Source organism: Gopherus evgoodei, chromosome 13 (assembly GCF_007399415.2).
Source record: "Gopherus evgoodei ecotype Sinaloan lineage chromosome 13, rGopEvg1_v1.p, whole genome shotgun sequence".
Classification (NCBI taxonomy): Eukaryota; Metazoa; Chordata; order Testudines; family Testudinidae; genus Gopherus; species Gopherus evgoodei.
Window position 1 is genome coordinate 33,316,927 of NC_044334.1, and position 22,714 is coordinate 33,339,640.

The following is a 22,714-nucleotide window of genomic DNA, read 5'->3' on the forward strand; positions in this document are numbered from 1 at the left end:
ATGGCAGGGGTCTCTTGGCCCGAGTGTCTGCCGGGGAGGATCTGTCCATTGCCCCCAGCACCTGCCCCAGCGCACAGGAGCCTCACCAGGTACTTCAGCAAGAGATGGATTCCCGGTTCTTGGAGTGAAGCTTGTCAGTCTCTTGTCCCAGCTGCAAGAGGCTCACAGACGCCAGCTGCGAGGAGGGAGAGAGAGATGAGCTCTCGGCTCTGCTACGGTGCCTCAGCAGGGCCTCCAGTTAATGAGGGAAGCAAACCCACAGAGGCCCCTGGCCTGCTCTGTTGCTTTTTGGGCCTTGCCTGCACCAGGATCAATGGGATCAAAGAGACGACTGGGCTGGGAGCCCGTCTCTGACACCAGCCTCAGCTGGCCGGGAGGAGCAAGGTGAAAATGCTCCTGGAGCACATGGCCTGCTGCCAACTGTGCATTGGCCAGATCTGCAAAAGGGCTCAGCTCCCACTGTTCGGGGGGGGGAGGTTTCTCTACTGGTCCTAATGGGAGGGATTCATTCTCAGCAGAGGAGGAGTCTCCACTGCTGGGGCGGGGGGGGGGGGATTATCACTGTTTGCAGTGAGGAGAGGTGGTTCTCCATTATTCACAGTGGGGGAGAAGGAATTTCCATTGTTCTCAGTGCAGGTGGGAGGGGAATTCTCCATTGTTCTCAATGAGGGAGGAGATTTTCCATTGTTCTCTGTGCAGGGAACTGGATTCTCCATTGTTCTCAGTGCAGGGGAGGGGGAATTCTCCATTGTTCTCAGGGGGGAGCTAGGGTGACCAGACAGCAAATGTGAAAAATCGGGACGAGGTGGGGGGTAATAGAAGCCTATATATGAAAAAGATCCAGAAATCGGGACTGTCCCTATAAAACCGGGACATCTGGTCACACTAGGGGGAGCTGCTGGGTGCTCAGCACTTTTGACAGTCCCTCCCCACCTCTCCAATCCCATTAGCTGAATCTCAGAACTAGGTCAAGCAGGGCCCAAAGAGCGGGGCAGCCAGAGGCTCCCAGAGTCGGGGGATGATGACACACACCCAGGTGAAAGGCTGGCTCTGCTTTCCCTAGTGCTGGGCCCAGACTCACACCTTCACCTCCACCCGCCTTACCAGTCCACGTGTGGGATACAATATCCCCCCGATCCCAGCCAGCCATGGGTTGGGGGGCAAGCCACGGCCCGGCCTCAGCCCCTCTCTGCCACTCACACACTGTAACAATTGCTTCTTCCAGAGACCTGGGCCTTCTCCCAGCTCAACCCCCTGAGACGGCCTGGGAGCTGCAAGGTTAGTGCTGCCATGTGCCGGGCACGGAAGGAAACACAGGTGCATCAGGCTTGCCACACTTAATCAGAGCAGGGTCCCTCTAGCACAGGATCCCACCTCTGGCAGGGGCACCCTCTGCTTCAGAGCAAGGTGTAGCAGCCCCCCTAGTGAGCAGTGGTGGAATAATCTTCCTGACCCTGCTCAGCCAGTGCATGGTTTGCCCTGAAGCAGGAGGAGATTACAGTCTGAGCCCATGTCTACACTACCGGCACCACGACAGTGCTGTAGCCAAGCTGTAGTGGAATATTGTCAACACTTCCTACAGCAAGAGAAGGGGTTTTTCCATTGCACTAGGAGCCCCCTCAGCCCCTCGAGTGATGGTAGCTGGCTTGATGGAAACATTCTTCCCTCGACCTGGCTGCATCTCCATTGGGGGGGGGGTGTCGGTCACACACCCCTGAGCGCTGCAGCTACAGCAACCTAACTTCTAAGTGTAGAACAGGCCTAAACAGACAGACTGACAGACCCACCTCCACGAGCAAGCACCCCTCTGCTCCATGCTGGGGTAGCTGAGAACAGCGCCCCCTAGTGAGTCACCCGCACCACTGGCCACAAGCCATGGGGCACGACAGGACCCCCATCCCTGAAACATTCCCAGCTGCAGTGGGCTGTGTGCTGCCCAGGAGGACAGTGCTGATGATCTAACAGGCTCTGTGATTCTTCATGCCCCCTGTGAAGGGTAACCCGGGCTTGGCACCTGTCTTTAGCATTGTTTATCTCTGCAGATGCTCAGACACATCCCATGCCCTGCACCTGTCTCCAGAGCTCTGTGCTGGCTGAGGAGGGCAGCAGGTGGCGGTGTGGAGCAGCAGGCAGCGAACGGGCATGCAGAGGACAGATGGTTTGCTTTCAGCTGCACTGGCAAACAAGCCCCCTGCAGCTGAGAGCCCAGTGCTGCCTGCCCCTGCAATGCTCTCACTACCATCCAGCTGTGAGGCTCTCCAAGGAGCGGCCTCAGCTCCTCCACCGGTGTCCGGGCTTTGCAAAGTGCCTGGATTTCCTCCTGTAGAATTTGCACATTGATGCTGGGGTCTGGCCCCCGCCAAACGAGAATATGCCAACCTATCTGATCTCACATGCTCCGAGGTCACTTAGGAGCAGCTTCATTGCAGTAAATGGAGATACACCAGTGCAAGCGAGATTAGGAGCAGGCTTGAGGAACCAGCCCCGCGAGCCATGCCAGTCACTCAGCGGCTCGAGCTTGTCAGACCCTTAGCCTAGGGTAGAGGCTCGAGGATACAGCACTGCACTAGGACCCAGGAGACTAGGCCTGTAGTCCTGGCTTCCAGCTGGTTATAGGGTGACCAGACGTTCTGTTTTTAAAGGGACAGTCCTGTATTTAAGCCTTCTTGCAGATGTCCTGGCTTTTTCTTAAAAACGAGAAAATTGTCCTGTATTTTTGTCTCCCTCCCCTTCCCCACATCAGCATTGGCAGGTCCTGCTGCTGGCTGGATCCCTGCTTGCCAGCCACCGGCTCACCAGTGTTGAGTGGGGGGTCCAGTGGCCAACAATGGGTGTGTGTGTGCAAGGCTGGTGGCGGGGCAAAGCTGCAGCACGCAGGGCTGGCTGCTCCCCCTGCTGGTCCATTGGCTCAGCCCCTGCTGTGCACCGGCTGTCAGCCAGCAGGGCCCTGTCCCCAGTCTTGTTTCTGGCCGGCACTGGCTGTGCACTGCGAGCTACGGTGGCTGGTGAGTGCGGGCAGGCACCAGCCGGTTACGTGTCACCTCTGCTACCCTTCACATGTTCCCCCTTTCACTGTCCTCTCCCTGCTTTGCCCCTTCCCCCCCCACCTCCGCCCAGCCCTGGAGAAGCTGAGCTCTGCATGTGCCACAGCCCTGCACAGGGCTGGCACGGGAAGCCTCTCTGCCCTTCAGCTAAGCACACACACACGCGCACACACACACGCATGCACACACACACACACACCCCCCACGTCTGGAAGCAGCTCCCATCTCTTCCCTCCCGCAGTGCCGAAAGGCTTCTGCTGGCCACATTCTGCTGCAAACCCTGGCAGAAATCTGGGTGTGTGTGTGTGGAGGGGCATGTGACCCTGCATCCCTCTGCCCCAGGTGTTGCCTTGGGAAGACACCCTCCTTATGCGAGAGAGGTGTGTGGGAGTGTGTGTTGTCACCTCTCCCTGTGTGAACCCTAAAGCCTGAAAGATAAGAAGGTAAATAAAAAGAATCCAACTATGCAGTATTTCTTTTTAACAAGGGCTCAGTCAACTTGATGTTAATTTGAACGTTTGTGCTGCATAGTTCTGATTGATTGCAGCTAAACTCGCTTGAATTCGAGTAATTTTACCAGGTGTCCCATATCCAGCATAGATAAATATGGTCACTCTACTGGGTGACCTTGGGACAAACTCTCTGCCTTGGATTCCCACCTGTAAAATGGGACTGTGATACTGCCCTCCTTTGTAAGGCACTGCAGAGAGCTGCGAAGGACTGAGACTGAGGTATTATTAGCTGGCAACAGTAGTAGTCTCTTATCCTCTAGGTGGACTGGGGAAACACTAGGGGAAATGCAGTTTCAGTTCCCTGTTCTGCCAGACTTTCTGCATGACTCTGGTACTTGAGACATGGCCACACTGCAGTTAAATACCCACAGCTGGCCTGTGTCAGCTGACGTGGGCTACGAGGCTGTTTAACCGGGATGTCAAACCAGGTGGGTCACCGAGCCTGTGCTCAAGCATGAGCCTGAATGTCTACACCACAGTTCAACAGCTCCAGATCCTGTTCTCGAGCCAGCTGACACAGGCCAGGCCCGCAGGCATTTAATAACAGTGTCAACATATCCTTAGTCTCTCTGTGCCTCAGTTCCTCAGCTGCATGATGGGGATGCTAGCCCTACCCTGCCCCCATGGGGTGCGTGGGGATGAATACATTAAAGATTGGGAGATGCCCAGATGTTACAGAAATGACTAAGCTAGCCCAATGTACAAGTCTGTTACACTGTGATGCTTCTTCAGTAGGAAGTGAACTGAGAACTAACAACTCGTTACACATTGTGGGCCATCGGGAGATGCCAGCTTTTGGTTACTACCATCCTAAGCCAGACCAAACCAGCAGCTGATCACTGAGCTCTCGACAGGGTTTGTGGCTGCAGGTGAAAGTCCACAGAAAGGACGCCACTGGCTTGTTTTGCGATCTCTGACGTTTCTAATCAACAATGAATCAGGTTCACTCCCTAGCTGGCTGTTTTCCCACAGGACAAAAATAAGTCTGACGCACAAGCCCTTTCCAATCCCCCAATTCCTCCGTCAATCACTCACCGCGAGCTGGGGAGAATGGCAGAGGATTGATTTCCCCTCGTGTCTGGCCTTGGGACTCCAGAATTGCATGGAGCAAGGGCTCAAAAGCATGGAAAGCCTGAAACACTCGGAGAGAAAAGAACCGGGAGGCACTGGGAACCAGGCAGTGACTTGTTCCTTGCTAAATTCCCCCAGCTTAACAGATGGGCAGGCAAAGCCCTGCCAAGATTGAGCTGTGCACATAGGAGTAAATTGCAATCTTATTTAATATGCCATCGTATTGCTCTCCAAAGGCTCTCGCTTATTTCTCTTTCCTCAAAAGGAATTTCAATGTCTCTGAAGAGCTCAAACAAGAACTCCCCAAGGAAGGAATCATTGTTTATTGACAGACTTAGCTGCAGCAGCAGCTCCCTGCTACTTTCCCCTGGGCTATGGTTAATTAGCTTCTGTGATAGTACAGCAGCGCCTAGAGACTTAAAGGGCAGGGATGGACAGGTAAACACCGGGAGACAGCCCCTCTCCAAAGACCTTACAGGGAAGAAGACAGACAAAGGGGCAGAGGCAGGTGAAGTGACTTGACTAAGGTCACACATCAGGTCAGTAGCAGAGCCAGGATTAGACTACAACTCTTCCCATATCCTACCCTGGGGCCTTACCCACCAGCCTATGCCAGAGCCTCCAGCCAGCCTTTACCCCATTCAGGGCGGAACTGGCTGCCCAGCCAGCCCAGCTGGACTCATTTGGATTTTAAATGAAGCCAGCAACCACTTTGAACTGCCCAGAAGAGTCCCTTCCCCCGCCAGAGTGACTGGACTGCTCCATGCGCTGGGCCATAAACCTCACTCCGGCTCAACCAGGAATTAGCTCCGGGCAGTGCCATGGCCTGGGCTAGGCAGCAGCTCAGACTACATGGTCACAGGCTCCCTTCTGACCTAACACTGACTCTGTGACACAGAAGCTGAGCCGCCTGGACCTGCCAGATTGGTGCTGATGTCATTGAGAGTTTAGCTGCAGCGAGATTGGGCCCTCCTGTGTCTTGGAAGCTGAGAGAGTCATGGCACCAGGCTCAAACGTATTTCAAACTCCTTGGTTCATTGACAGGCTGTCACAAGGAGACTCATAGACTTTAAGGCCAGAAGGGACCATCATGATCATCTAGTCTGACCTCCGGCACATTGCAGGCCACAGAACCTCGCCCCCCGACTCCTGGAATAGGCCCCTAACCTCTGGCTGAGTTACTGATGTCCTCATATCAGGATGTAATGACTTCAAGTTACAGAGAATCCACGATTTACACTAGTTTACACCTGCAAGTGACCCGTGCCTCATGCTGCAGAGGAAGACGAAATCCCCCACAGCCTCTGCCAATCTAATCTAAGGGGAAATTCCTTCCTGGCCCAAGATATGGTGATCATAGACCTTGAGCATGTAGGCAAGACCCAGAGCCCACCCCAGCTAGTGTTTCTTCACTGGCGATTGGAGGTATTTGCTGCTAGCTGTCACAGACTGGCAGTCCCATCATCCCATATCCACCAGAAATGTATCAAGTTCAGACAGCTGCTGGGGGGGTCCCCCACTGAAGGGCTGTGAATAAGAGAAAACCTGATAAGAGATAACAGCATCAAGCTCTGGGCGGGCATCAAACACCAGGACCCGGCTATCCCACTCAGCTGTACCTTTCTCTGCTCAGCCCCCACCGGGCTCTTCTCTGAAGCCAATCAAGGGTTAGGGGTGCTAGGACCCAGCCTCATGCCTGAAGGGCATTTTGCAGGTGTGAAAGTGAGAGTACAAAAGGGGTAGGCAGATCTCATCTGTGCTATACCGCCCCCTGCCCCAGTTCTGATTTTGAGGGATGCTGAGCAGCTGAAACACCAGCTAAAACCAATACGAGCAGTGGATGCTCAGCACCTTCTAAAAGACAGGTCCAGGGGCCTTGAGTTGGAACCCACAAACAGTGGCCCCCCAAGTCATTCTTATAAATGTGGCTGGCAGCTCTAACCCCCCCCCCCCCCCCCGGGCTGCAAGCCACTGAGATGGGACTTGTCCTGGGCTGGCCAGAAGAGCTCGATTTGATGTCCTCAGCTCTCATTGACCTTCAGCCTCTGTCTGCCTCTAGCATCCCAAAGCACTTTGCACATGTCAATGTACACCCACAACCGGCTTAGTATCACCCTCTTTTACAGAAAGGAAAAAACGGGGGCCAAGAGAAAGGACTTGCCCAACTCCCGCAGTAGGATAAGGAATAGAACCCAGGAGTCCTGACTACCAGGCGCCCAGCTCTAACCAACAGTCCACACTGTGTTCCTCAAAACAGAAGCCCACAGTCCTGCCTCCCAGACTGCTGCTCTACCCTGGGCCCACACTCCCTTCAGCGATCGGAGTAGATCCTGACCCCAAGTCACCTTTGGCTAATGATAAGACCCCATGGAGCCCTCAGGCACATGAACACCCCGTGTGGATGCAGGGTTGCCCAGGGGGCGGGGGAGCAAGTGGGGCAATTTCCCCCGGGCCCTGCAGAGGCTCCCACGAGAGTTTTTTGGGGCCCCCGGAGCGGGATCCTTCACTCACTCCGGGGGCCCTGGAAAACTCTCGAGGGGCTTGGGGCTCCGGAGCTTCTTCCGCTCTGGGTCTTTGGTGGCAATTCGGCAGTGGGGGGTCCTTCCACTCTGGGACCTGCCGCTGAAGTGCCCCGAAGACCCGCGGTGGGGGGTCCTTCCGTTCCGGGACCCACCGCTGAAGTGCCAGCTCTTCGGGGCACATCGGCGGCAGGTCCCAGAACAGAAGGGCCCCCCACTGCCAAATTTCCGCCGAAGACCTGGCTGCACTTCAGCGGCGGGTCCTGCTTCGGCAGTAATTCGGCGGTGGGGGGTCCTTCCGCCTCAGAGTGGAAGGACCCCCCTGCCAGCAAAGACTGGTAGCAGAAGAATCTCTGGGGACCCGGGGCCCGTGAGAGTTTTCCAGGGCCCCTGGAGCGAGTGAAGGACCCCACTACAGGGGCCCCGAAAAACTCTCGTGGGGGCCCCTGTGGGGCCCAGGGCCTGGGGCAAAATGCCCCACTTGCCCCCCCCCCCCGGGCGGCCCTGTGCCTAGGAGGGGGCCAATGATGACACACTGATCCCCCATGTGTTCTGTCCTCACTGTGGGAAGGAGGCAGGCTCCAGCCTATCCCAGAGGCCTCACCAAGAACACAGGGATCTAGGGCCATGGAGAGCTGGTGAGTCTCACCTGCTGGGAACTCTGGGAATCTATACCTGGCTGCCCTTTATTTGCAATAAGCATGATAAATGGTTGAGAGGAGCAACTGACATGCCCCCCAGGGTAGGAAGAGATGCCGATCCAGCCCAGATCCAGGAGGGTTGATATCCCTACCTAGCCCAGCCAGGCTAACCCCTGAAGGGTGCAGCCCCTGACCCACTATGACAGCTCAGTCAGTGGGGCAGCTGCCCTCAGACTGAGATGCATAGTGGGACTTACGTCTACTCTGCAAAGGCATGATGCTGCCCAGCTCTGGCTCCCAGCACTAGGCCATTCATGACCCACCACAACTATCACAGTGGCCGGCTGACGGAACCTCTCCAAGCCCTCTCCAAGCCCCCATGACATATTGGAATGTGCTGTAGTGCGAGCCGTCAGTTGTTGCCAGTCCATCAGGTCTTCGAGCCTCTGAATCCAAGCTGTCTGGGGGCAGCAGCGCGAATGGCAAGGCAATAAGTGGAAGTGGGACCCCACCTGCCAAGCGAGAAGGCTGGGCCTGGATCCAAAGAGAGCGGGCAGAGAGGAAATACCCCCCAGAGGTGACAGCCAAGGCAATGCCAGTGCCAGCTGCATCGCTCTTCTGTGCAAGCCTCCCTCTGGTAACCAGCTCAGCTCTAAGGCATCTGGAAACCTGTTGTCAACCTCATGGCAGTTGCTGAGCTGACTGGCTGTCACCGGGTAGGACATGCCAGCGACACTGGAGAGGGCTGTGAATGGCACTGAGAGAGGGAAGACTCAGCCCAATCAGTGCAGCTCACCAGCCAGCACCTGTCCCAGACTCAGGGCCCGGCTACACTAGGGAAGTGGCGCTTTGCTGACACTGGACGGGTGAGCTGCATTCCATCCCTCCGTGCAGCAATGCAACTGGGCACTAGGCTGCCCCAGATTTGCCCACGATCCAGTGTGACCCGCAGAGCCCCTTCCCAGTAAGAAAGGGAGAGCCTAGCATGATCTGGCCCTAGGTCCAGCCCTTGGAGGTTCCTCCTCCACCTCCATCTCTGTCAGAGGCAGCCACACGGGCTCTTTCTCCGTCTAAATCATGGACCTGAGAGACCTGCCAGGAGCTGGTACCAGAGTGGTGGCAGGTAAATCCAGGGCAGTGTGGGGGGCAGGGCTGACAGTGGGATGGGATGGAGCAGTGCAGCAGTGGTAGGTTCCAGAGCTGGTGGGACATGAGTGACTCTCAGTGATCCCACAGCCCTTACTGCTGGGGGGACTGGGTCCCAGGGTCTCAGTCCAGCTTCTAGTGTCCGTGGTGGCATGTGCCCACTATTGGCCTCCTGGTTGGGATCTCAGCCTCCCTGCTGGCTATGAGCAAGCCCTAATCCTCCGGGAGGAGGAAACTGATGGGGGCTGGATGGGCTGCGCCCGCTGGGAAGAAGCAGGGTGACGGGGGTGTCCAGGCTCTCCAAGGACAGGGCCCTGAATTCACATCACTCAGATGGGCTTGTTCTTTAGACAGCTTAAGGGAGAGATGCAGGCAGCCCAGAGAGAGATAGCAGCAGGTCGTTCTCAGCTAGCTCAGCTGGAGCTCCACAGCACCAGATGTGCCACGGCCGCAGCGCGTACATCAGAGAGCTGATCCCCCATGTGTGCTCCAGCACAGCCCCTGCCTGGCAACTGAGCCAGCTGCAAATTCCAGCATGACACAGCCCCCTCAGCTTGGCTTCCTTTGCCCCTGTGTCAAGCCCCAAGTCACGCCTGGGTGGGTAGGGTTTTCCTGACCTCAATGTCCAGCTCTCAGCCTCAGCCCTGGCCACATTATCGCCTCGTGATCTGGTAAGGCCCATTTGGCAGTGCTGAGCCTGTGATTACTGTCCTTCCATGCCTGCTGGAAGTGAGTAACCCCATTACCATTCTCCTCACCCCTCCATTCTGCTGGAAACCTCCAGTCCTACTTCCCTGTAATTGCTCTGTGGCTCTGGAGGCATTCGCTCCCTCACTACCGGTGCAAAATGAGTTCCACTCACTCCTTATGTGTGCTGCATTGCTGATAATAAAGGCATTAACTCTGTCAATGAAAAATCACCTTGTTTACATCCCGCTGGCGCTTCTCCACCCACTGGCTTCACCGGGTGTGCAAATACAGGATCGCTTTGTCCACCACTCTAATGCAGCCACATGTAGGGTTGAGCACAACAGCAACACAACAGGATAGGACCCCTGGGCGCACAGGGGGATATTGGTGATGTTGCTGAAATCAACACCTACCCCAGGGCCAAACCCAAACTAAATACCAACCTAGTTACACATCCATGGGTCCGAAATGGAGAATCAGAACATCCCTGGCCCAGCCTGACATCCTAACCCAGCATCTCCCCGAAGATCATGGGAGCAGGATAACCTAGTTCCCTCCCATTTCCAGCTTGACTTTGTTTGAAGATCTGGCCCCACAGCACCACCGCGCAGTTCCGACCTGCTTGAAAACCCCAGGTGAGCCCAAAGGGGCCAGCATGGCAGCTTGCTGGACCCATCCCACCATCTCTGAACACGCTCCTGCCCGTAACACGGTGCCCATCCCAGCTATACAGAGGGGGGCTCCCCCCCGCAGCTCTGCCCCGGCAAACACAGCCCCAGACAGCCCTGTCTTTAAACTGCCATAGCACAAGGCAGCACCTAGCCAGATGTCTAATGTGTTGTCTGCTACTGCCCCCTGGGGCTCATGCAGGGTATGACTGCCCTGACCCAATTAACCCAGGTGCTGATATTCTCCCAGCTCTGCCTGGGCTCTTCCCTGCAGATAACCCCACACTGTCCAGAGACCCAACCCTCCCTAGGTGTTTCTCAGGCCTGTCCCCTGGCTGGTCCCCATCAATGGCCCTGGGAAGCACAAGCAGTAAAACAGGACAGCACCTAGATACATCCATCCCTCCTGCCTGTGTTGGCCGAACTTCTGGGGATCCACGGTGGTGGCGACCATCCCCTCCAACGTGGATCAGGGCACATGGCTGTGTCTCCCAGCCCCACACACCTGGGTCTTGCTCCCAGCAATGCTCCCTGCCCACTCCCCACCACTGCTTGGACCCCAGCCAAGCGGGTGTTTGCATGCAGTGTGCTGGCAGATTCATGGCCTCTCCCTCTCCAGGTCCCTCAGTCCGGGCTGGACCCTCTGGCTGCTAGAGGCACCGCCTGGGCATCCCTGCTCTTTCTAGCCAGGTGGCTGCTGACACCGCGCTAGTTCTACTGCAGCAGCCAGTTCCTTCCTCACAGGTTCTCCATGCTCTGAGGGTGCAGCCCAACCCCCTGGGGAACAGCAGAGGGCCTGGTTCTGCCTGAGGGGAGAAGGGATGGCTGGGGACAGAGCTGTAATCCCAGCTGCACCTTCCCCACTGCTCCTGCATGCTCATCCCCCATGACAGTGCCACAAGCCCAGCTCTCAAAGCACTGGGCCAGCCCAGCCCTGCCTGCACAAGGACAATGGAGGTCAGTGGAGGATGGGACCCAACCAGCAGCCCCAGGCAGCTCATTCCTAAGCTGTATGGTTCTTGGCTCCCCTCCACCTCTCACTGATCATCACCGGCTCCAGCCGCATTAGCCCAGCCCAGTCCATCTGCCAGGTGCAAGCGGCATCCAGGCCTGGAGTGACTCATTCCCAGCCCTGCTGAGCACCTCCACATCTGACAGGCCTCAGCATGACAGACTAGCTCAGCCTGCAGGTGGCAGGTGTGTGCTGACATCACAAGATCCCGTGGCCAGCGCCCGTGTGTGATTTGCCTGAATCTAACCAGGGTGACAGTCACCCCTGCACGGGGTGTGGCGCAGGCCAGCGGGCCACATGGCCAGATCCAATGCCCTCCTCTTGGAGCTGCAGAACCCATCTTGCTAAATGGAGCTGGAGTGGGGTTCCCAGCCCCCTGTCCATGGCTTTGAAAAATGGGCAAGTGCTGGCATGTGCCTCTCTGGCAGCGTGGGCACGTTCATACTGAGCCAGTCCAATGCCTGGCCACCACACCCCACTACTTGACTGTCTATGGGCTGCTGTACAGTAAATACCCCACAGCACCTCTGCATTCACATCCAGCATCATTAACATACACCCCGCCCAGCATTCACACCCTGCGTCATTAACATACACCCCGGCCAGCATTCACACCCTGCGTCATTAACACACACCCTGCCCAGCATTCACACCCTGCATCATTAACATACACCCTGCCCAGCATTCACACCCCGCATCATTGACATACGCACTGCTCTGCATTGGCACCCTGTGTCAACACAAAGACCCTGCTCTTCTCTGCATTCACACCCTGTATGATTTAACACACACACTGCTCTGCATTCACACCCTGCATTAACAGACTCCCTGCCCAGCTCTGCATTCACACCTTGTGTCATTAACACATTGTCACAGAGCGTGGGGGAACACAAGGCCCTACACCCCCGGCTTCCTGCAACTCACCATGACTTTCAGCCAGCCAGTAAAGCAGAAGATTTATTTATATGACAGGAACACAGTCCAAGACAGGTCTTGCAGGCACGGACAACAGGATCCTCCCCAATTAGGTCCATCTTGGGGTCCCAGGGGCACCACAGCCCCATTGGGGAATCAGAGCCCCGTCTGCGCTTCCCTCCATTTCTTAGCCAATTCCTGAAAACTCCCTCTCTCCCCCCGGTGTCTCCTCCCCCAGGCCTTTGTTCAGCTTCCCGGGCAGAGGTGTCACCCTGGCCTCTAACCCCTTCCTGGGTTCTCATGTTACATGCTCAGGTATCTTTCCTCAAGGCCGGTCTCCCATCCCCCAGTGCAGACCGTCCTCTCAGGCCAACACTCCCCACTCAGCATTCACAGACCACATGAAGAACAGTCCCAGTTCGTCACACACATGCACAGCCCAGCTTTGCATTCACACCCTGCATCAAGACACCCATCCTGCTCTGCTCTGCATTCACACCCTGCATCATTAACACACACCCTGCTCTCCATTCATACTTTGTGTCATTAACACAGGCCTGCTCTGCTCTGCCACTATCCTCAGGCCGACCTCTCAAATATCGATACTAAGGATGGGTCCCATCTAACAGGCATGTCCCCTTGGTTTCCACGAGGATCCCGCAACACCAGCTCCTTTGGGCTGAAAATGGGGCCCAACCAGGAAAGCACAATTTGAACTGACAACTCTGTGAGCCGCCACCTTGGGAGGGACCCGCCACACCAGAACATGCCTGTCCGCCAAAGCCAGCAGGAGCCCACCGTGCTCACACATCGTACCATCCCCCTAGGGACCAGCAGGGCAGCAAGAGCAGTATGGACCAGTCAGTGTCCAACAGTATCTGCACATTCCCGTTCTGCCCACCTAGGAGCCACCCACGCTGAGCCCAGGGCACACTCTGGCTCACAGTTTATTGAGTCTCACAATGTGCTCCAACCCCAAGGACACAGCATATGTTCAGGCCTCTCCACACGACAGAATATCCTCAGACCCTGCCACCCTGGCAGCGCAGTGTCCCTGTTCAGAGCAACGGCGCAGGGCTGAGCACAACATGCCACACGCCTCTGCCTAGCCCGAGAGAGGCCCCCAGGTGAGCTGTGGCATGTCAGGCTGCCTGGGCACCCACTCTCCAGAGGAGACTTCACTCCCACCCAGGGCTGGAAGCCAACGAACCCACCAGGGCCCCCACACAAGATTGTCCGGCCAGGGCAGCCCTGGGGACTGTGGGCTGCTGAACCACAACTCACTGATGTCAGGGGAGTTTTGCCACGAAGGCCCATGGGGCCGAGATGACACATTCCCAGAGTGCAGCTCTGGCCAGCCACCTTCTGGTAGCGGAGCCCCCTGGTCCTTATACCCACAGAACAGCTTCTCAGCGAGGCCCACCCAGTCCTGGCACTGGAGTGGGAGTTGGGGGGTGTCTCCATTTCTTACCCTGGGTCTCTGCATTTGAGGCCTGGGTTCCCTCAGGGCAGGGCAGAGGATTCGCGGCGAGCTCTGAATGCTCCTCCCCTCTGCAGCAGCCGCGATCACTGGCCCAGGCACAGGCAACCACTAGCCCCCAGCACTCCCCGCCTGAGACTGCAGTGAGTGATCTGGGGAGGCTGCTGCTGGCTGGGACGATGCTGAGAGCCCTGTGGACACTGCAGCATGCTGGGCCCAGGCTCTGCAAGGCGACGGTTCGGACAGACCCAGACCCCACTCTGTGACAGGCAGGCGTCCAGCATTGCCATCTCTGCAGCATGGGCAGGGGCTGAACTCAGGCCCCGAGTTTCCATCGCGCTCATGGATAAATATTAACTCAGGTGCCGAGGAGAGAACTCTGGTTCATGCAGCAAAACCCCTCACCCATCCTCAGCTGGATCTGCAGACCCCCGGTGGCTGCTCCTGAGAACCTGAGCCAGGTCAACCTGAGCTGTGATGCAGGTTGGAGGGGAGCTGGGACTTCTGTCTCCTGGGGGAAGACGCATCTCCCATGTGGCTGGACAACCCCACCCCCAGCCCACGAGTAGGGCTGTGGGGCCTGGCACACACTGCCGCACTCTGGATCCCCAGATGGGGTAAAGGCCCCTGGCAGGAGGAGAGATGCCCGGGCCAGTCACTCTGGGGCCTGGATGTGGACAGCAGGGGAAGGCTGCCTGCGCAGCAGCCCAGCATGTTCTCTGATCTGCCCGCCTAGCCACAGAGCCCACCCACAGCAGAGAGAAGCACAAGGGTCGCCCCCACCTTTATGTCCGTGTCTGGGGTGACGGAATCCTTCAGGCACTCGATGGGGCCCATCAGGAACGGGCAGCGGTTGGAGAAGACCTGCAGCGAAAAGAGAGCCTGCCCTTGAGATGGCAATGGACACAATTCGCCCCCTCTCATGTAGTAGCCCCTGGTACCCTCTGGGGTGGGACGTGGCAGCTCTTTAACAACTGCCCAGCAGCCAGGTGCAGGAAAGGAGCAATGCAATGCTTGAGGCTCTCCAAGCACCGCACAGGTGTTAGCCAACAAACCCTCCCCACTGACCCCAGAGAGGGGCTGGGGCCAGTTACTGTCCCTGCTTTCCAGAGGCCACTTGGGCAGAGCTGTCCAGAGACCTGTCCTAGGAGAGATGTGGGACACTCACCACTCCTGCCCAGCCACGTCCCCAGCATACATGGCGGGAGGGTCAGTGACTCCCCTCCATCACAGCCCCATAATGCTCCAGGAAGCGTGTGAAAGGCCTGCCCCACACAGCTCCAATGCTGCCTCCCAGGCAGGTGCACAGTGGGGGCAGCCAGCTCCTCCACCCTGGCCTTGAATGATCCCCCCACAGACATGCTGGCCTAGGACTCGCTCAGCTCCACTCTCCCCATCACCCAATAGGCCAGCACCCACCTCATGCAGCCCACTCTGTGTCATGGAGCGGAAGCTCAGGATCCCCCCGATGATGATCATTCTTTTCAGCACATTGTCAGCAGCTGGGGGAAAGCCGGGGTGGGGGGTGAATTGCGAGGACACACAGGAGATGGGGCTGCAAAACAAATGGGGTACAACATACCCCTGGGACTATGCTTGGGAACTAGCACCTCTCACTACAACCCTGAGCCCCCGTCCTGAGCCCCCAGCTCTGCCTCACCCCAACCCTCAGCCCCACCTCCTGACCCCCAGCTCTGCCAGTGCCCCTCACTCCAACCCTCACCCCCCTCCTGAGCCCCCAGCTCTGCCAGTGCCTCTCACCCAACCCTCAGCCCCCTCCTAAGCCCCCAGCTCTGCCAGTGCCCCTCACCCCAACCCTCATCCCCCCCCGAGCCCCCAGCCCTGCCAATGCCCCTCACCCCAACCCTCAGCCCCCTCCTGAGCCCCCAGCTCTGCCAGTGCCCCTCACCCCAACCCTTATCCCTCCCTCCTGAGCCCCCAGTTCTACCAGTACCCCTCACACCAACCCTCAGCCCCCTCCTGAGCCCCCAGCTCTGCCAGTGCCCCTCACCCCAACTTACAGCCACCCCTCCTGAGCCCCCTGCTCTACCAGTGCCCCTCACCCCAACCCTCTGCCCCACCTCCTGAGCCGCCAGCTCTGCCACTGCCCCTCACCCCAACCCTCAGCCCCCTCCTGAGCCCCCAGCTCTGCCACTGCCCCTCACCCCAACCCTCAGCCCCCTCCTGAGCCCCCAGCTCTGCCAGTGCCCCTCACCCCAACAATCAGCTCCCTCCTGAGCCCCCAGCTCTGCCACTGCCTCTCACCCCAACCCTCAGCCCCCTCCTGAGCCCCCAGCTCTGCCAGTGCCCCTCACCCCAACAATCAGCTCCCTCCTGAGCCCCCAGCTCTGCCACTGCCCCTCACACCAACCCTCAGCCCCCTCCTGAGCCCCCAGCTCTACCCGTGCCCCTCACTCCAACCCTCAGCCCCACCTCCTGAGCCCCCAGCTCTGCCACTGCCTCTCACCCCAACTCTCAGCCCCCTCCTGAGCCCCCGGCTCTGCCAGAGCCCCTCACCCCAACCCTCAGCCCCCTCCTGAGCCCCCAGCTCTGCCACTGCCTCTCACCCCAACCCTCACCCCCCTCCTGAGCCCCCAGCTCTGCCAGTGCCCCTCACCCCAACAATCAGCCCCCTCCTGAGCCCCCAGCTCTGCCACTGCCTCTCACCCCAACCCTCAGCCCCCTCCTGAGCCCTCAGCTCTGCCAGTGCCCCTCACCCCAACCCTCAGCCCCCCAGCTCTGCCAGTGCCCCTCGCCCCAACCAGACCCGCCCCTAACATTTCTGCCCCCCTCAAGAGAAAACAAATAGCGCTGCCTCGCCGAGCCCAATTCCCCACCCCTCGAGCGTCGCCCAAGTCCCCGCCCCCCCACATGTCGCACCGCCCAAGTCCCCCCCCCGAGAGTCGCGTCGCCCAAGTCCCTGCCCCCCGAGCATCGCCGAAGTCTGCGTCCCCCGAGAGTCGCGTCGTACCGCCCAAGTCCCTGGCCCCCTGAGTGCCGTGCCGCTGAAACCCACCCCAGCAGAGCGCCGCACCGCCCAAGTCCCCGGCCCCCTGAGTGCCGTGCCGCTGAAACCCACCCCAGCAGAGCACCGCACCGCCCAAGTCCCCGCCCCCCCAGCGCCGCGCGGCCGAACCAAAAAAAAACCGAAACCAAACCCCGAGTGCCGCCCCACCCCGAGGTGCTGCCCCAGGCACATGCTTGGTGGGCTGGTGTCTGGAGCCAGCTGGGACAGCACAATGGCCTCAGTGCTGGCCTGGCGCAGCAGCGCCTCCAGGTACCTGCATGGAGCCAAAAAGCCTCCACTTACACCGGACAGCCAGGCCCAGCGCTGTTCTCCCAGCCTGCTCCGAGCCTGCCCTGCCAGAGTCCAAACTCCCTTGTACCAGTGTGTGAGCACGGGGTGAAATTGAGGGGCAGTAGCAGAGCTGTGTGGGGAGCCCAGGGCTGGGCTAGCAGGGGCTGCGGGTCGGGAGTGAGGGGCAGTAGCAGAGCTGTGTGGGGAGCTCAGAGCTGGGCTAGCAGGGGCTGCGGGTCCGGAATGAGGGGCACTAGCAGAGCTGTGTGGGGAGCCCAGGGCTGGGCTAGCAGGGGCTGCGGGTCAGGAGTGAGGGGCACTAGCAGAGCTGTGTGGGGAGCCCAGGGCTGGGCTAGCAGGGGCTGCGGGTCAGGAGTGAGGGGCACTAGCAGAGCTGTGTGGAGACCCCAGGGCTGGGCTAGCAGGGGCTGCGGGTCGGGAGTGAGGGGCACTAGCAGAGCTCTGTGGGGAGCTCAGAGCTGGGCTAGCAGGGGCTGCGGGTCGGGAGTGAGGGGCACTAGCAGAGCTGTGTGGGAAGCTCAGAGCTGGGCTAGCAGGGGCTGCGGGTCGGGAGTGAGGGGCACTAGAAGAGCTGTGTGGGGAGCCCAGGGCTGGGCTAGCAGGGGCTGCGGGTCAGGAGTGAGGGGCACTAGCAGAGCTGGGCAGAGCCCAGGGCTGGAGTAGCAGGGGGCTATGGGTCAGGACTGAAGGGCACTGGAAGAGCTCGGGGGAGCCCACAGCTGGAATAGCAGAGAGCTGCAGGTCAGGACTTAGGGGCACTGGCAGAGCTGTGTGGGGAGCTCAGAGCTGGGCTAGCAGGGGCTGCGGGTCGGGAGTGAGGGACACTGACAGAGCTGGAGGGATGGGAGCTCAGGGCTGGGCTAGCAGGGGCTGTGGGTCAGGACTGAGAAGTGCTGGCGGAGCTGCGAGGGAGCCCAGGGCTGGAACAGCAGAGGGCTGTGGGTCGGGATGGAGGGGAACTGGCAGAGCTGTGGAGAGTCTAGAGCTGGGATAGCAGAGGGCTGCAGGCCGGGATTCAGGGGCCCTGGCAGAGATGTGGGGAGCCCAGGGCTGGGCTAGCAGGGGCTGCAGGTTGAGACTGAGGGGCACTGGCAGAACTGGGGGGATGGGAGCCCAGGGCTGGGATAGCAGAGGGCTGTGGGTCAGGATTGAGGGGCACTAGCAGAACTGTAGGGGGAGCTCAGGGCTGGGATAGCAGAGGGCTGCAGGTTGGGATTGAGGGGCACTGGCAGAGCTGGGGGGATGGGAGCCCAGGGCTGGGATAGCAGAGGGCTGGAGGTTGGGATTGAGGGGCACTGGCAGAACTGTAGGGGGAGCTCAGGGCTGGGATAGCAGAGGGCTGCAGGTTGGGATTGAGGGGCACTGGCAGAGCTGGGGGGATGGGAGCCCAGGGCTGGGATAGCAGAGGGCTGGAGGTTGGGATTGAGGGGCACTGGCAGAACTGTAGGGGGAGCTCAGGGCTGGGATAGCAGAGGGCTGCAGGTTGGGATTGAGGGGCACTGGCAGAGCTGTGTGGGGAGCCCAGGACTGGGATAGCAGAGGACTGTGGGTCAGGATTGAGGGGCACTGGCAGAACTGTAGGGGGAGCTCAGGGCTGGGATAGCAGAGGGCTGCAGGTTGGGACTGAGGGGCACTGGCAGAGCTGGGGGGATCCCAGGGCTGGGATAGCAGAGGGCTGTGGGTCAGGACTGAGGGGCACTGTCAGAGCTGTGTGGGGAGCCCAGGACTGGGATAGCAGAGGGCTGTGGGTCAGGATTGAGGGGCGCTGGCTAAGTCAAGCTCTCACATGGGCAGCCTGCCCCCTTGTTGGCTCTAGAAGTAGGTTTTTGTTCCTTCTTCTCCCCAGCCCTATTTGCCCAGAAAGTACGAGATCAAGGGGCCTGACTGTTTCTCCCATTGCTGTCCCCATGCTGGGCAGGGCCACCCGTCGCTCTTTGAGCACCGGCTTTCCAGCCCCATGAAATCCCACCAGGTGCACAGAACCACAGAAATATGGGGCTGGAAGGGACCACAAAAGGCCACGCACAGAGGCAGGACATCTGGACAATCCCTGACAAGGATTTGTCCAACCAGTTCCTACAAACCTCCAGTGATGGGGATTCCACAACCCCCTCGGAGCCTGCTCCAGAGCCCAGCGACCCCAGGAAGCTTTTCCCACTATCTAACTGAGATCTCCCTGGCTGCAAACAGCAGATTCCTTCGTGTCCCATCAATGCACATGGAGAACAACTGGGCATCGGCCTTCTTCGGAACAACCCTGACCGTAGCTAAAGACTGGTGTCAAGTCCTACCTTGGCCTTCTCTGTTCTACACTTGACATGCCCAAAACTTTCAACTTTTCCTCATAGGTCAGCTTTTCCCACTTCCCTCATCCCTCCAGGCATCTCCCAGGCTCTCCTGCCCCATGGCTCAGGGATAACCAGGACTATCTCCTGTCCGATGGCCCAGGCCAGGCTGCTGCCAGCCCAGGCACCAACCAGTTGGTGTAGATGGTGGTGAGGGTCTGCTCCTCGCTGGAGTCCAGGGGTTGTGTCTGCTGAAGCAGGACGTTGCGGATGATGCGGCTGGAGTCCATGCACGTGAACTGCCCCAGCGACTGGATGAAGGCGAGGTAGGAGCGCAGGCCAGCCAGCACCTCAGAGGGCCGCGCAATCTCCTGCGTAGCCTGGTTGCAGCTGGCCATCCACACGAAGGATCTGTAAGGGGATGGGGGGCTCAGAGGGGGCCCCACACAGACCTCCGAGTGGATCTGCTGAGCCCACAGCCTTCCTGCTGAAAGCACCCAGCCCCACTCCCATGTTTCCTGCAAATGGGCATCTCCCAGCACAACTCAGCTCAGAAGTTGGCTGGGGCTTGTGGATGTAACAGCACCAATAGCCAACTCAGTCTCCCAGCCCGAGGGCCATGGACAGGGATACGCCACGTTCACATCCCCACCCACCCGCCAAAGGGCCATGGACAGGGAAACGCTGCATCCCCCTCCCCACCCGCCCACCTGAGGGCCATGGACAGGGACACGCTGTTCCCCCCTCCCCACCCTCCCGCCTGAGGGCCATGGACAGGGACACGCCGCATCCCTCTCCCCACCCGCCTGCTCGAGGGCCATGGACAGGGACACACCACTGTGCCATTCCCACCCGCCCAAGGGTTGTGGGCAGGAATGCAACGTGTCTCCCTCCCAGCCCATGGGCCATAGTCAGGGACCCGCCACGCTCCCATCCCCGCCTGCCCGAGGTTCACAGGCCTTGTGCAGGGACACGCCGCACCCAGCCAGCCAGCCAGCCACGGGGCCTACGGACCTGTTGAGCCGCGTTTCCAGGTGGCTGCTGAGATATTCGGCCGGTGTGACCATGTGCTCGAACACGGTGAAGCTGGGGACGTGGTTGATGCTCAGGGAGAGCTCGCTCAGCACCTGGTGCAGCTTGTCCATGCTGGGGGCAGAGACGCCGGCACCGTCAGCGCTCGCCGCAAATGGCTCTGGAGCCCGGGCCCCTCCCCCACACCTGTCAGCCCAACGCACACTAGCTCCCAGACCCCAAATGTGGTGGGATCATTCAAATGAATGGGAAAGTGGGCAGCACAGATGCCTGGGTTCACCCCACCTCTGCTCTGAGGGGCGATGGGCAGCCCGGATGCCTGGGTTCACCATCCCCTCCACTCTGAGGGGTGACGGGCAGCCCAGATACCTGGGTTCACCACCCCCTCCGCTCCAAGGGGTAACAGGCAGCCCGGATGCCTGGGTTCACTCGACCTTCGCTCCGAGGGGTGACAGACAACCCAGATGCCCGGGTTCACCCCACCTCCGCTCCAAGGGGCAGTGGGCAGCCCGAATGCCTGGGTTCACCCTACCTCCGCTCCAAGGGGCAATGAGCAACCCGGATGCCTGGGTTCACTGCCACCTCCACCCCGAGGGGCGACAGGAAGCCCGGATGCCTGGGTTCATCCCACCTCTGCTCTGAGGAGCAACGGGGCAGCTCTGAGGCTGGGAGTGCTTATGAAGGGCCAGGTGCTAGTATCGCTTCCCAGATCTGAGCCATCAGCCATTCTGGGGACCCAGAACCTGTCCCCCCACTGCCCGGTTACCCCAGCCATCTGAAGCACAGGGGGAGGAGTCCTCTGAATGGGGAGAACCCCCACCCCCAAGGGATGGCAGAGCAGCTCTAATGCCCCTTGGGAGACCCCCATGCGGTGGGCTTACTTGGTCACCACGATCCTTTCCTTCCTCTGGCTCTCACCCCCTGGTTTGTCCCGCTCCGGCTCCCCCTTCTTGGGGGGCTGCTTCTGGGCCTTCTTGTTCTGGGCCTTGCTGATGGTGGAGGCGCAGTGTTTGGGCAGCAGCTTCCCAGGAGATAGAGACAGGGGCTCTGAGCGAGTGAGGGGCTGGGGGCTTGGAGGGCCAGGATTTGGCAGCCCCCTAGACACACATAGGTCCCCTCTCCCCACACCACAGTCCTGGTGCAGGACACATCCCACCTGCCTGGCATCTCGCTCGTCTTGCCACGGAGCCACTGGCCACACTGATGCCCACCCCCACCACCGCCAGGGCTCAGCAAGCAGCAGTCACTGGCCATTTGTTCCCTGGCAAGGCTACATGACTCCAACCACGGCCATCTCCATAGCTCCCAGCACCAAAAGCCCCGCAGGGCTTTGCCAGCCTGGAGAGCAGCCTGTGGAGGGCCGGCCACAGCCCTCAGTCAGCGCGCCCAGATGGTGAGCAATCCTGGTACATGCAACTGCTGCTGTGCACTCAGCTGGCACCTCAACAAGGTACCCCACCCAGGACCATGCCACACCCTGTGCCCCTCACCTGCCCACCAAACCCCCGGCTGGAAGCAAACCCACCCAGTGCCATGCCACGCCCCATAATCCCCTTGCTCACTGACGTGCCCCCAGTCTGGCAGCTCCCCTGGAACCGCCCAGCCCTATGCCCACTCCCCTCACCTGCTCACAGAGGGGCCCCCAGGCTGGCAGATCCCCCCAAACCCCCCAGCACCGTGCCACACCCCTCACCTGCTCACTGAGTTTGCGCTGCTCGGCACATGTGTCCATGATGCAGTTGGCAGCTGGCTTGGCGATCTCTTCCAGGAAGCTGTTGCACAGACCCAGGCTGCAGCTCTTCAGGTGGGGATACTGCGGAGATAGGCCAGGGACGGCTCACGGCTCTGCTTCCCCACCTGGCACCTTCCAGCCACAGATCCCAAACGCCAGCCACTGAGCTTCTTACCCCATGGGGGAGGCAACCCTGCCCCCCATGCGTTGTCCTATGTCCCCCGTCTCCTCCTCACCCACACATCTCCATGCATGCCTGCCCACCCCTCTCCCCCCGAGTTGTCCCCACATGAATCATCGTGCATGCCCCCCGGCCCTCCCACGGGGGGGTTCTTCCCCTTTATATTGCCACCCGTGTCCCCATGTCCCCCCTAAATCCCCATGCATGTCCCCCATACCTCCCCGATGCATCACCATGCATGCCCCCCAGGCTCTCCCCAGGCAGTGCCCCTCCTCATGCATTACCCTCCAGCTGTGCACCTCCTCTGGACACATGGGGTGGGTGCAGTGGGCAAAATGGCTGCAGATGAGTGGGAAGGCAATGGTGAAGCGCAGCATGGCCGGCTCCTCCATGGTCAGAGCAAACAGCTTCTCGAAGGGGCGGACGTAGAAACTGTTGGGGTAGAAGGACACATCAGCACAGGTGGG

The 22,714-nt window shown here is 59.5% G+C and overlaps 2 protein-coding genes across 2 annotated transcripts in view; one reads left to right on the plus strand and one right to left on the minus strand.

Moving 5' to 3' along the window:
• LOC115660743 (zinc finger protein 883-like) overlaps window positions 1-22,714 on the plus strand; it is a 573,128-nt gene that overhangs the window by 454,917 nt on the left and 95,497 nt on the right. The window lies entirely within an intron of this gene.
• Window positions 14,431-22,714, minus strand: part of LOC115661042 (nck-associated protein 1-like) — a 28,612-nt gene continuing 20,328 nt past the window's right edge. Inside the window, exons 15-22 of the mRNA XM_030583166.1 lie at window positions 22,547-22,679; window positions 22,028-22,147; window positions 21,216-21,355; window positions 20,317-20,448; window positions 19,495-19,713; window positions 16,909-16,979; window positions 15,118-15,200; window positions 14,431-14,562 (exon numbers count right to left, since the gene is read on the minus strand). Of these exons, the coding sequence (XP_030439026.1) occupies window positions 14,431-14,562; window positions 15,118-15,200; window positions 16,909-16,979; window positions 19,495-19,713; window positions 20,317-20,448; window positions 21,216-21,355; window positions 22,028-22,147; window positions 22,547-22,679 (1,030 nt within the window). The remainder of the gene's footprint in view (window positions 14,563-15,117; window positions 15,201-16,908; window positions 16,980-19,494; window positions 19,714-20,316; window positions 20,449-21,215; window positions 21,356-22,027; window positions 22,148-22,546; window positions 22,680-22,714) is intronic.